Source organism: Rhamphochromis sp. 'chilingali' (assembly GCF_963969265.1).
Source record: "Rhamphochromis sp. 'chilingali' genome assembly, chromosome: 22".
Classification (NCBI taxonomy): domain Eukaryota; kingdom Metazoa; phylum Chordata; class Actinopteri; order Cichliformes; family Cichlidae; genus Rhamphochromis; species Rhamphochromis sp. 'chilingali'.
In genome coordinates, this window is record NC_137950.1 from 12,269,003 (window position 1) to 12,281,638 (window position 12,636).

Below are 12,636 nucleotides of genomic sequence, written 5' to 3' on the forward strand. Positions count from 1 at the left end.
AGGTTAAGGGGGCAATCCCTTTTTCACACAGGGCCATGTGGGTATGGATATTTTTCCCTTTTAATAATAAACAACTTCATTTACAAACTGCATTTTGTTTACTTGTTATCTATGATGATCTAAAATCATTTACATGTGACAAGCATTCAAAAAATAGGAAATCAGGAAGGAGGCAAACACTTTTTCACACCACCATAACACAGAAATATTTTCCCTTTTAAAGATGAACAAGTTTCCTCTTATTGATAAAAACACTGATTGTTTGCTGTAAAGTTAATTGGCTTTCTTGGTTTATTAATTCAAATCACAATTTCATCCTTTATTGTGCATTTAGTGTATTTTATAAATTGCACATGGGTCACTATGCATAATACCTGCTGTCCGTGAATGAGAGGTGTTCAGTGATCAGAGCAAGTAAACTTTTAAAGAAAGCAGAATATTTGTGATCATTTTACAGGGAGAGCGAATGCTCTTTAGCCTGTGCTGAAAAATGACTCAGTATTCAGTCAACAATAACATGAGTCATATTAGACATGGATCACTGACCCCACCTGCAGGTCGTTGCCACTATAATCAATATGCGAGTTATCCCCAAATGGAACTGAAAGCGATGCACGCCCCGAGCTGTTCTTTCTCTGTATTCTCTGTGTCATTATTATGGGGGGCTCGAGGTAAATAAAACATATCAAAGCAAACTGCTCTCATAGCATTCTGGGTTTTTTACGAGATTTGAGATACAGCTGCACAAACTGGGTCAGAGGAAACCATACTGAACCACAACAAAGCTCTAAAATTCTAGAGAAATAGAGACCGATGTATCAATTGATCCTGTACTGCCATAAGGAAACAGAGATAGGGGATACAATGCTTGTGAAAGTACAATCTGACAAGTGCTTTAATCACCTTTTGTTTAATTTTTCATTAACTAAATTAAAAGCTAAAAAAATATATGGTCCTAACAAAATTGCTTATTAGAGAATATTTAGTGAATTTCATGATTTCTGACAGTGAGTTTAAAAGAGTCTGGAAATCCTCCACATTGAGACAATTTTATTAATCAAATGAACTCAACAATAAATAAAATATACAAACTTGTATGATATTAGAAAGTGGTACAGTGGGAGCTTCCCTGAGCTGAAAGGAATCTGACACTCTTCACCTACAGTTACAACTCATGGTTGTGTTTTGAAAAAGAAAATACAATGAAAAGTGGCTTTATCCTGAATGACGTGCGTTCCTGCATCATTGAGTGCTTGCAGCATCTCGACTGCAACAGCTCTCTAGTTTTCTCTCCTTGGTAACTTGAACTCTTGACAAAGATCGGGGATGTCGAGCATCAGGTCTCATCATGTGACTGTAAGTAAATTGGTTTGGCCTGTTTCCTCAGGCGCTGTTGTGCTCGTAGCTTCCTGCCCTTCTGAGTTGCCAGTCCCATGGGTGGTAGATACGTCTGCAACACACACAGAGTATGCAAATAAAATCCCCCCCAAAATTTTCACCCATTATGGTCTAATAAAGTGTAATTACTTACAGCTCTTGGATATGGGTTTCTGTAATGAAGACCTTTAAAATTTTTTAAAAAATAACAACGTGTCAGTGACAACGTTACATCAAACTATAAACAAATTACAAAATAGAAGCCAAGAAAAATCATTGTTTGGGTAAGTATGTAAGAGCACAACATAGCACTTTTCTCATGCTGTTACCGCAGGCTTGTATTGTTATTTTTTCTCTGCAGTTTCAACCACGATTTTTTTTAATCCAAATCATTCAGGTCATCAGGTCAGCTTTGCTGCTTACTCACGCTTGACATGCTGAAAACCTTTCAACTGACAAAGACTCAGTGTGTGATGTGTAAGAGTTGCGTAAACGCGGCACTGGATTATTGTTAACCCTTTCAGAATGTCTGTGCACGTCAGATGTTTCAGTACATTCAGTCAACAACACCATTCTGCATGCTTTCAGGCTGAAGACATCCCAAAATCACTGATACAACTGAATTAGAAAGGTTACATATTATCAGTATATTTCCCTGAGACACATGAAAATCAAAAAATGGTGTTGCTACTATTGTGGCCTTTTGACATGCTCACTACATAAAAAACAACAACTTGCTGCTTTTCTCCATTCTTACCGATTTCTATCCTTGCTTCACATTCCTCTATACACTTTCTTATTGATTCTTGTTCTGTGAGCTGAAAAACAAAACAACACACAAAGTCTTAAAGATGCCATAAAGCCATTTTCTCTTTAAAAAAAAAAAGCATATTAGAGAGCAGAGTGTCGTTCACACCTTTTGGTTCCGTCTGAACAGATTGCGGGCCTCCTGCAGTATGTACTTCCTCTCTGTCTCCGTGTCACTTGCAACACCACTCTGTGCTTGCCAGGTTCGGGCAATGCGAAAAACACGCATGTACAGTGACAGCACAGTGGTACGGGTGGAGGCAGTCATCGGGGCTCCGAATCTGAGGAAAAAAAAACAAAAGATACCTGCAAAATAAAGTTTTTACTGCATTATCTGTTTGTGTTCCGTCCCCCACATCGTGCCCCTGAATTAGATAAGCTGAAGATGGATGGATGCTCTATACTTGCAGCCTTTATTACTCGATTATACCACTGGTGGTTAGTTAGCTAGATGTGACATTATTTATTGCTCTTTTCTTTAACTACTAGGACTTTAATTAAGAGCTTTACTGCACAATTAAGACATGAAGTGCGTTATAATGAGAAACATAACAATAATGTGCATGCTAAGCAAGCAATTAGTAAATGAATATATGAACATCTTTCCAGTACTGTGCAAAAGTCTTGAGTTTAATCCAATAATAATGTCAAAGATAACACAGCATCTTTGCATTAACAAGGTGATTCCCAAAAAGCGATTAGCTGAAAACTTGGCATAGTTCTCCATGGTGTCCAAAGGGTCCTTAAAAAAAATTGAGGAAACTAAATTGGCGTAGGATGAAAATATCCCTTACAAACTATCTAGAGCAGGTGAACAGTACCTGAATGTCACGTCCTTAAGAAATTGGGAAAAAAATCCAGGAAAGACCAGACAGAGGACCTGAGAGATGCATCTGGCCCATTAGTCGATCCATCAACTGTTCACTGAAGCCACATTAAAAATGGTCTCAAGAAGCCTGGGGTATGCCAAATTACACAAGAACTGGACTGAAAAATCAGTGGCAACAGAGCTTAATGGAGAGGAATCCAAATTTGCAAATTCATTTACAAATCATTGTTACTCTATGTATGTACAAAGGAGGTCAGTAGAGAACAATGACAGTGAGTGTCTACAGCTCTCTGTGAAATGCTATGGATTGGCCTCCGGAGCATGGACCTCAACATGACTGAAACAGTGTGGTGAACAGAAAATAAAAAACAAAACAAAAGAGATTTGAATGTCTTTCAAGACGCCTGGAGAACTATTCCTGGAGACTACTTAATAAAATGGCAAGAAAGCTGACTTCAGGATGTTGTTTTGTTGAAGAATAAAGGCGGTCATATCAAATATTGACCTTCAAGGCCTGCAAAACTCGGTTTAGTCTTATATACTATATTTCTATTATATAAATGATTTTCAATTTTCCTTGCAAAATATAAAGAAAAGACTTGCACAGTACTGTAGTTTTAGATTTTTAAATTATAGTTAAATATATTAGCCATATTCAACGCTAGATGCCACTAAAATCAACACTGAGATATTAAACAAACTGTTACATGACTGACGGAGAGGTATTAACTGTATGTTCTAGTATGCGCGCAGACTGAATTACGTTGTATATTAAATAAAACCATTCTCGTTATTTGTACTCACTGATGTTTTAGCATCAATTGCAACCTTGAAGCTAGCCCTTATTGTGACTGACCTAAACGTACAAAGACAGGGACATTAAATTAAAGGCAATGTTACTGCCTGTCACATTAACAACTTGAATTCGAATTGTCGCGAATCTTACTTTAATTAACACCACAAACGAAGAATTGACATACCCGTCTGTATCTGAAGAAGAGGCTAATTTACCAGCCGCTTGCTAGGACAGTCGCCTAATGATGACGCTTACTCATGACTAATCGGGAAGAAGCTAAATAATAAACACAAACATAAAAGAGTTCATATACTTTTAGTCAAAGTTGTATTTGTTTCACTTGTTAGTGGATAAAAAGTAGAAATAAGGCAGAAATTAATATAAACACCTCTACAGTTCAATGTGTATGAGCGATTGTAATTAATTTACAGTGGGGTTTTTGAGTCATTTTTCATTTTGGATATTACTGTGATCTACAAAACATCGACTTTTTCCTTGTTATATGAATACTTCCATCAATTGGTTAAAATAAAAGGATGTACGTTAGCGTCGCAGACGCGAGGATCAGCTGTTGGGTGCTTGTAGGCAGGGAGGAAGTGATGCAGGAAAATGTCCATAATGTAGCTCCACTCAATGACTAAAAGGGGGAAGCACAAAGAAATTGGGTGATTTAGTCCGAGCTGGCGTTTTAACTCACACCTAACAGCGAACACAACTGAAGATGGACTCTAAAGCTAGTTGCTAGCTTGTTACTTGCTTATTTTCTAAGCGTGGAACAGAATTCAACATTGATGTGGAAGTTTTTTTTTTTGTGATCAGCTGCTAGCTAGTTAGCTAGCAATCTGAGTTAACGCGACGAGTTTGCTTCAGTTCGTATTTTTTGGCTAACTTCTTTAACTACTAAATTTCTTCAGCTATTCACAAAGTGATGTACATCCACACTCGACCGAATGTGTTTTCCCCTAAAGGTAAGTTTTTTACGGTGATAATTTTATTATTTCTTGATGTCTTAATCGAAAAATACCTAGCATAGCCGAGAGCTAACTTTTAGTTAATCGAGCTGATGCTAGCTAGCTATGACGACGTCGCCAGGGCCGGGCAGTTGGGATGGAGCTGTTAAATGGCCCGGTGTGGTGATCTAATGTGGCTCAATAGCAGCTTAACAACGACTGCCATCTGAATTTGTGTGTAATAGTTAAAAGTCCGAGGTGCGGGTGATTATTTAATGGCGGTTTACACTATATTTTTGAGTGTTGTACTTGTGTTGTTATACTCACCCTCCCAACAAACGTTAACTTGATTGAAATGATATTATTGTAGATGTTGGTAAAGGGCCGCTGAGGATATATCGATATAACAGTGTTGCATATGTAACACAGTCGTATTCCAGTTCACCTCGGGACGAGCTAATAATCTGGTTAAACTACTGGCTGTATAGGTCACTAGGCTGCTTAGTGTTTACTAACTCCAGTGCCAGCTTATTGCGGATTATATGTAGCCAAATAAACAAAATTTAATAAATATAAATTCAGACGGCCATCTGAGCTTAGTTAGGTGAACTTGGCCACAGCAGACGTGAGAGAGATTTTCCCCTACATGCCCCATGTATTGATCAGGACTGGCTTTTTGCCTTGATGTTGAATCCATGCATTAAATATGAAGTCAAGGGTCATATCACTGTTAGGTCAGTGATCACTGCGAAAGGTAGAAGTTGGTTTGAGAAGTTTCCTGAAGTTGTGGCTTTTACATCACAAACTGGAATATTGCGGCCCTTTTGAGATGTAGTTCCTTAAAGCCAACGGTGTCAAAGCTCAGCTTTTCACAGTTCACAGTATGCAACATAGCTAACTTATTTGCAGTTATAAACAAGTAAATGAAAAATCCTGAAATGAGGCAAACTCTTTGCAAGTTCTCAAATTACATATTAATAGCATGTTGACCAAAATAGACCTGCAGGTTTGGAAATGATGAGCTATCACTTTCTGCTTATGATGACAAGATAATGTGTCTTTTCAGCATTGTGGATGGCAAGGTCACAATGATGGAGCTCAGTAGAAAGACAATGCCATCTGAAGGATTGTAAGTCAGCTATTTTATTAGTTATCAGACACATGATCACCTCATGTTTTTCCGTCTGACTGATTAATTTCATTAACATGCATTCATCAAAGAAACATTTTTTAAGTTAAATGGGTAGGTAGAGAAAGCAGTTTACAAAGCAAGCTTTAGTTTGATTAATGTAAACTCCAGTTCAGTTGCAACTTGGTCAGTATCTCATAATCTTGTATGCCTTTTGTGTTTTTGCCACATTTTACTTGTTAGTCCTTTAGAAAACCTAGAAAGTCCTGTATGCTAACTTGCAAGATGCAAAATATTAGTATAAAAAAAATCCTAACTACATAGAGCCAGTGTAATTAACATATGTTGCTGTAAAATCCTAAAAAAGACATGGATAACCATAGTAGCCCTGTATTCTTGGTCCATGTTTGGTGTTGTCAGTGTTTTTATTTTTCATCTGCTTTCATTATTGCTAGTAGAGAATGAAGAAGCAATATTGTGCAATAATCTACTGCTTAGTATAAAAGGAGGTAAAACTTCCTCTGTTCAAAGAGAACCCCCCCCCCCCCACACACACACACGTTTATGTGAACACGGCACAGAGGATGACCTATAAATGCAGTTATTTGTATCACAATATTTATACAATTGTATTCCTATTTTAATTACCTATAACTAACTCTATGGTAATACCAAGAAAAGCTCCTACAGCCGTCATATAAGAGTTATATAGGTCTTCTGACTTAACACACAACCCACCGGTAGGCTTCTGTGGTTAAGGGTGATACTCCTCTTGTACTACTTTTGACAAGGTTTCTATGGTAACCCGAACAATGTTTAAGCATTGAATTAATGCCTATAGATTATTTTTGTTTTGCTTTGTTTTTCAGGGTTTTTAAATCTTCCCATTGAAGACTTGGATCGTGGTAGATTTAGCAGAGGTAGCTTGACATTTTCTGTGTTCCTCTGTACTAATATCCACATTTTAACATTTTTTTTGAGAGTCGCTGGGTGTAACTTTTTATTCTTAATAAATGTTCTTCCCCCTCAGGCTTGAGGGTATGTTGAGACGTCTTGTGAGGCCAGAGAAGAGGCGTCTAGGTGGTTCAGACGGGGACTGAAGGCGAGGAGGAAAGACAGACGAGGGACCGGGAGGAAGACATGGGCCAGTGTGTCACCAAGTGTAAGAATCCGACATCCTCGCTCGGCAGCAAGAGTGGAGACAAGGAAAGCGGAGGAAAGTCTCACAAGAAAGGTGGCAGCGCTGGTGGTGTCGGGAGCCACAAAGAGGATCCTGGCACCCAGTGTAGCAAAGCCACCAATGAGCTGTCAAATGGCACCAAACCTTTAGAGGTCACAGTGGAGACGCCCATCATCACTGCAGGGGACACACGCAAGGATGAGCTTCTGGATGGAGATGGGCTGTCGGTCAAGCGCATTGAGGAGCTGTTCTGCTGTTACAAAGATGAACAGGAAGATACCATCTTGGAAGAGGGCATGGAGAGGTTTTGTAATGACCTGTGCGTTGACCCGGCTGAGTTTCGTGTCCTGGTTCTTGCCTGGAAGTTTCAAGCAGCAACCATGTGCAAGTTTACAAGGTAAGGTGGAGTTTTTGAGAACAGGGCGTGTTGTCATTATCCATGTTTGTCAATCAGGATAAACTAGCATGACCACTACACAGTTATTACTTCTGTGTGATTATAATGATACTGATAAGTATGTATCTTTGTCCGATGTACCACAGCACATAGCTGTTGCACTTATTTGTTTGTCTGACAGGTGTTAGATGATGAAAATGCTCATTAAAACAAGATTGCCCAAGTCCACATTTTTAAAAAGTCAGATTCATTTGTCACAGCTCATTCCTGTTAGTTAGTCTCACCATGTTTCACATCTTTCTTCATTGTAAGTCAAGCAAATAAAGGTCAAAAAGGGGGAAAAATAATTTTCCTTTTAAAATCTCAAATGAAATTTCCCAAGAAATGTTCCTCCATGAAACCAGTCCTTTTCTTCTCTGTAGCACATTGTCAGAAACATGTGATTAAGTTAGGCGGGATCCCTCTGGAATGAGGACAATCGCTGTATTATTGATTGTCTATTATATACAGTTTGATTACTGTGGGATTTGTTTACAGTAACACATTCAGTCTGTGTGATTAATACTTCCAAACTTGTTATCCATTTAAAAAAACATTAAAACTGTTCTCAGACAGCCAGCAGTTTCCATCACTGCAGCAGGGTACAGTACAGTGTTGGCTGCTGGCTACTTCTAGTTGTAGCAGCAACTACGTCATCGTCGGCTGCTGTCAATATAATATAATCTCATCATGTGGACATATAGAGTGGGTTGCGCTTCAGAGGGAATGATAAGGGAATGTGATAAAGTTTTTTTTCTTTTCTTAAAGTAGTATCTTAGAAGTTGTCATTGATTAGATCAGACAGCTGATGTTTCTCCAGTGTTCTTTCTTTTCATGGATTTTTCTGTTTGTTCTTGGTGAATAGATATGCCCTTCAGATAGCTCAGGACCTGCATTATCTTCTCCTGAATTGTTTCTTCTTGGGTTGATTCAGTGATTGCCAGTGAGCCACAGAGGCAGTTTTTTCTTTCTTTCTTTTTTTTAAAAGTTGTACCATTGTGAACTCCCAATAGCAGTAGCACAGAGCGCTGGCAACCTTCCCTCTCCTTGCTATGTTTACATTCAAAACAATGTAGGGATTGGTGGAATAACCACTCACAGCCTGGGCAAACGTTTAAACCCTCCTAACACAGATTTGCAAACAGCATGCGTGAGGCAGTCGTTATAGAAAAGATCACTTTGCTTCTTGAGTAGGTAGCTTTTTACAGATACTCTACTGCATTAGTGCTGTTGGTGCTATGCTTGATAGGAGATTAGATTTAGAGTCAAGAGTTAAAGGTGAAAACACAGATTATTTTTCTATTTCATGTAACTCTTCTCCTTAATTTAAAGCAGCCCATTTGTTCTCTCTTTTCTGTCTCGAAAGTTGACGAGTTCCTTGTGTATTCTGACAAATCTCCATTCTCCGTATGGCTCCTGCAACTACTGTGAGCCATGAAAGGCGTGAGGGCGAACCAAATTGTTGCAGGCAAACACATTGCGCATCACTGAGCTGTCCACTGAGCTTGGAGATTCGTTATACTGACGTCCAGTCATCGGCATGAGTGATGAGAAAGCTTGCTGCCACCCGCTGCTATTAGCTCACCATTTGGCAGTCGCCTTTAATGACAATATGATGGTATCAAAACACAGATGATTGCTCGTCCCTAATGCTGGCTAATAAGGGAGACAGTCCAAGTCTCCTGACACAGATTTCCACGTCTGTACTGTGTAACACTATTTGCTGGAGTTGCACGTTCTCCCTGTGCCTGTGTGGGTTTCCTCCCACAGACCCGCACACACATTAGCTTAATTGGTGATTATAAAATAGCAGTGGATGTGCAGTATAAGATAAATCAGTGTATGGATGACAGGTTGAATGTGACTTGTGGTTTAAAGCACTTCAAGTGGTAAGTAAGACTAAAGCGCAATCTAAATGTGTGCCATCAAGCTGCTGGCAGACTAGTAAGTAGACTGACTCATCTCCAGGAAGCTGCATGTCATAAAGACAAACTGATGAACAGTCTTCACATGACCTACGATCAGGCTCTGTGTTCTTAAGGCTGGTGTGATAACCATTAAAGAATTAAATCTGGGGCATGATAAACATCTGGGTTAATAAAAATGGGAAGATAAAATGACTAGTTATGATCACACTTGGTTACTTTTTATGCATTTTCCTTGGGGAAGTCAAAAGGTTCTTAACTGCATGTGCTTATGTGTTGAGAATTTAATACTGTTCCCCTATTTAAGCTATTTAAATAACATGTTTTAGGCAAAGATTGTCACATGCTGTTAACCACTATATTTTGCACCCCTAATACCTAGCATATGTCCCTATTAACCCTTTTACATATATAAAAACAGCTTAGAAATACTATAACAAGTCAAAGAATACAGAATTACAGCTATAACAACATATGACAGAGTAGAATTTTACATATTTGATTAATAACGATCTCCTTATCTCAACTAAATGTGACAGACTAAGTCCCGTCTTCTCTCACTAAATCTCAATTTGACTTTCTCCCTTAACAAGTCAGCTCTTTAAAGGTGACGATCATTTATTCCTGTTATGCGCTCATTCTCAAAAGTATAAGTCTCAAGCTGGTCCTCAAGGGACACACGGGAAGTAGATCGTCTGCAGTTGAATAGAGCTGCCTATTGGCATGGTCGTTAGTCCGTCCAGATTTTGAACTCAGCACTTTTCTATTGAGAGGCTTTGGACAGTACCAGACTCTGGTACCCAACATGTTTCTTTGTGATCTGATGCTTACTGATGCTCTTTATATTACATTTGAGTTTTAAAAAAGCCTGCACTGTTGTAGAGGTCAAAGGAGGTATATCTGCCTGGGTCAGTGCTTTCAGCATGAAATGACTGTAATATTATTCAAAGCTGCAATGAAAGAATGAAGTTTTCTATAAATTTGATAATGTGTTCTTAAATAGTACAGGGATTTGTCACTGATGTTTGTAGTGTTAAAGATAAAGCCTGGTGATTGCCTGACATGTCTTCACAATGTTTTGTTGTACATTTTCTGCAGATTTAGGTCTTAATTCAGTCTACTTGTGCTCATATGGCTCTATGGAAAAGTAAATGGATTTTTTTCTGGTGCTTATCTTGACTGGAAATTGTGATTGTGATTCTGATGTCCACGCTTCTCGTGTTTGCATCACCAGGAAGGAGTTTGTCGAAGGATGCAAGGCTATCCAAGCAGACAGCCTCGAAGGCATCTGTTCACGGTTCCCCTGCATGTTGCTGGAGGCCCAGGGTGAGGAGAACTTCAAAGACCTGTACCGCTTCACCTTCCAGTTTGGCCTGGACGCCGAGGAGGGGCAGCGCTCGCTGCAGCGCGAAATTGCCATTGCCCTATGGCGGCTGGTTTTCACGCAGGACACACCTCCGATCCTAGAGCGCTGGCTGGACTTCCTTTCAGAGAACCCCTCAGGTATTCGGGGCATCTCAAGGGACACGTGGAACATGTTCCTCAACTTCACCCAGGCGATTGGGCCCGACCTGAGCAACTACAGCGAGGACGAGGCTTGGCCCAGCCTCTTTGATACGTTTGTAGAGTGGGAGCTGGAGCGCAGGAAAAAAGAGGAGGAGCAGGCACTAACAGCAAAGGAGGAAGAGGGGAGGTGTACTGAGACAGACTGCTCTCCCACCTCAGATAGACTTGAAACAGAGGGAAGCCGCGGCTCACAGACGTGGGGGGGCCACTGACCAGAAAACAAAAGAATATTTGTAAAGGAGGGAAGGATACAACCTATATGAGTGAACTATACATCTGTGAATCAATGGATGAATATTAGTATTACCATAACAGCTGTTCATTTTGCTCCCCTTTTTCTGTTGGGGTGGGGTTTCTGCTTTTCCAACCCTGTTTTTTGGTTTTTCAAAGGGCTCCAAGAACTGTTGTGTTTAATGCACTTCTATTTAAGTTATTGTTTTATTCTTCTGTCCTCCCATATTTGGGTTTTGTTTGGTTTTTAGTAATTGGACAAGAAGTCCATTTTAACATACAACTACCTACCACAATCCAGCAAAATTAGCTCTTTTTAAAGCTCTGTTTCAAAGGGCAACACACGAGGTTCCCCCCTACAATTACAGAAAGTGGATTTCGACCTGTTAGTACCACTCATCTTGTACAAGGAAATGGTTGTTATTATAATAATGATAATGATAATAATAATAACAATAATAATAATAAAGACGAAGGGAAAATCGGGCAGCATGTCCACAGATAATTTACTACCACACACAAGATTTACCATAAGGGTAGGAGTCAGTGAAATTGGATTAATATAGTTGCATTGTATGTTTTTTTTATCTTGCAGTGCTGTGAAATTTGAATTGGTTCCACTTGAATTGCCTTCACAACTGTCTGCCTGCAATTACTCAACTAATAGTAATGGATTACAATTCTGTAACAAGGGCATTTCATTTTTTTTAAAAATGATACAAACTTAAGTTTCAATTAGTTTTAAATCCAAGTTGCTTTCCATGGTTACAGATACAACTTCTCATCTGTGTTGAGTGTTGTTGTTTTTTTTTTGAGTGCTTACAGTGCGGTGATCAGCTTAGCTTGTGTAAGCTGCTGCTGTACTCCGTTCTCTACCATTTTGTTGTCCACCTATTTTCAAGAAGCAGAAAATGTCATATACAACACAATGATGTTGCCTTTTTTTCCAATATAAGGAAACCTGTATCTCAACAAATCTATTAAAGCAAGGTCTTGGTCATTTCTGGTCAGAAGATGCCTAAGCCTGCGTTATATTCAGGATCATTACACTGGGCGCGACATGAAGCTTTATTGTATATTGTTTACTTTTGGGAGTTTGAAGCTTCACAGTCTTGAACTGCTAAACAAAAATAGAATATGTGCACACTTCACAAATAAAGTTGATTGCTGCTGGTGATGGTTGTAATAAATTGCACAAAAACCTATGGCATGCTAAGATGCTATACTTGGGAACGCTTTGCAGAGAGATTGATGTCAACCACATCGAAACCCTCTTCAAAAATGTTAATTAATTTTATCTATAGCTTAGAGGTTTCTTTTTTTTTTTTTTTTTTTTGCCATGAGTGAGTGTTAATTAGACTGGTTAATCAAGAGTCTCCGATGGAGGTTCAGTGTAAGAGGGTGACCATA

General features: G+C 39.1%; 2 protein-coding genes across 8 annotated transcripts; one reads left to right on the forward strand and one right to left on the reverse strand.

Moving 5' to 3' along the window:
• Positions 1–207: 207 nt before the first annotated feature.
• On the reverse strand, positions 208–4,074 carry lyrm1 (LYR motif containing 1). Of its 6 annotated transcripts, none has more exons than XM_080872834.1 (6): positions 3,960–4,049; positions 3,818–3,869; positions 2,294–2,465; positions 2,135–2,195; positions 1,532–1,563; positions 224–1,450 (listed from the first exon to the last, which is right to left on the reverse strand). In XM_080872834.1, the coding sequence occupies exons 2-6, from the start codon at positions 3,829–3,831 to the stop codon at positions 1,337–1,339; spliced, it is 393 nt and encodes a 130-aa protein (XP_080728960.1). In that variant the 5' UTR covers positions 3,832–3,869; positions 3,960–4,049; the 3' UTR covers positions 224–1,336. The 6 variants fall into 6 exon arrangements, with proteins under 6 accessions (XP_080728964.1, XP_080728960.1, XP_080728959.1 ...); XM_080872833.1 differs by having other exon boundaries at positions 225–1,450; positions 3,994–4,066; XM_080872836.1 differs by having other exon boundaries at positions 227–1,450; positions 2,294–2,490; positions 3,994–4,074.
• A 310-nt stretch (positions 4,075–4,384) lies between these two features.
• dcun1d3 (defective in cullin neddylation 1 domain containing 3) lies at positions 4,385–11,492 on the forward strand. Of its 2 annotated transcripts, XM_080872832.1 has the most exons (5): positions 4,385–4,777; positions 5,826–5,888; positions 6,758–6,808; positions 6,919–7,465; positions 10,664–11,492. In XM_080872832.1, the coding sequence occupies exons 4-5, from the start codon at positions 7,029–7,031 to the stop codon at positions 11,205–11,207; spliced, it is 981 nt and encodes a 326-aa protein (XP_080728958.1). In that variant the 5' UTR covers positions 4,385–4,777; positions 5,826–5,888; positions 6,758–6,808; positions 6,919–7,028; the 3' UTR covers positions 11,208–11,492. The 2 variants fall into 2 exon arrangements, with proteins under 2 accessions (XP_080728958.1, XP_080728957.1); XM_080872831.1 differs by lacking the exon at positions 5,826–5,888.
• Positions 11,493–12,636: the final 1,144 nt, after the last annotated feature.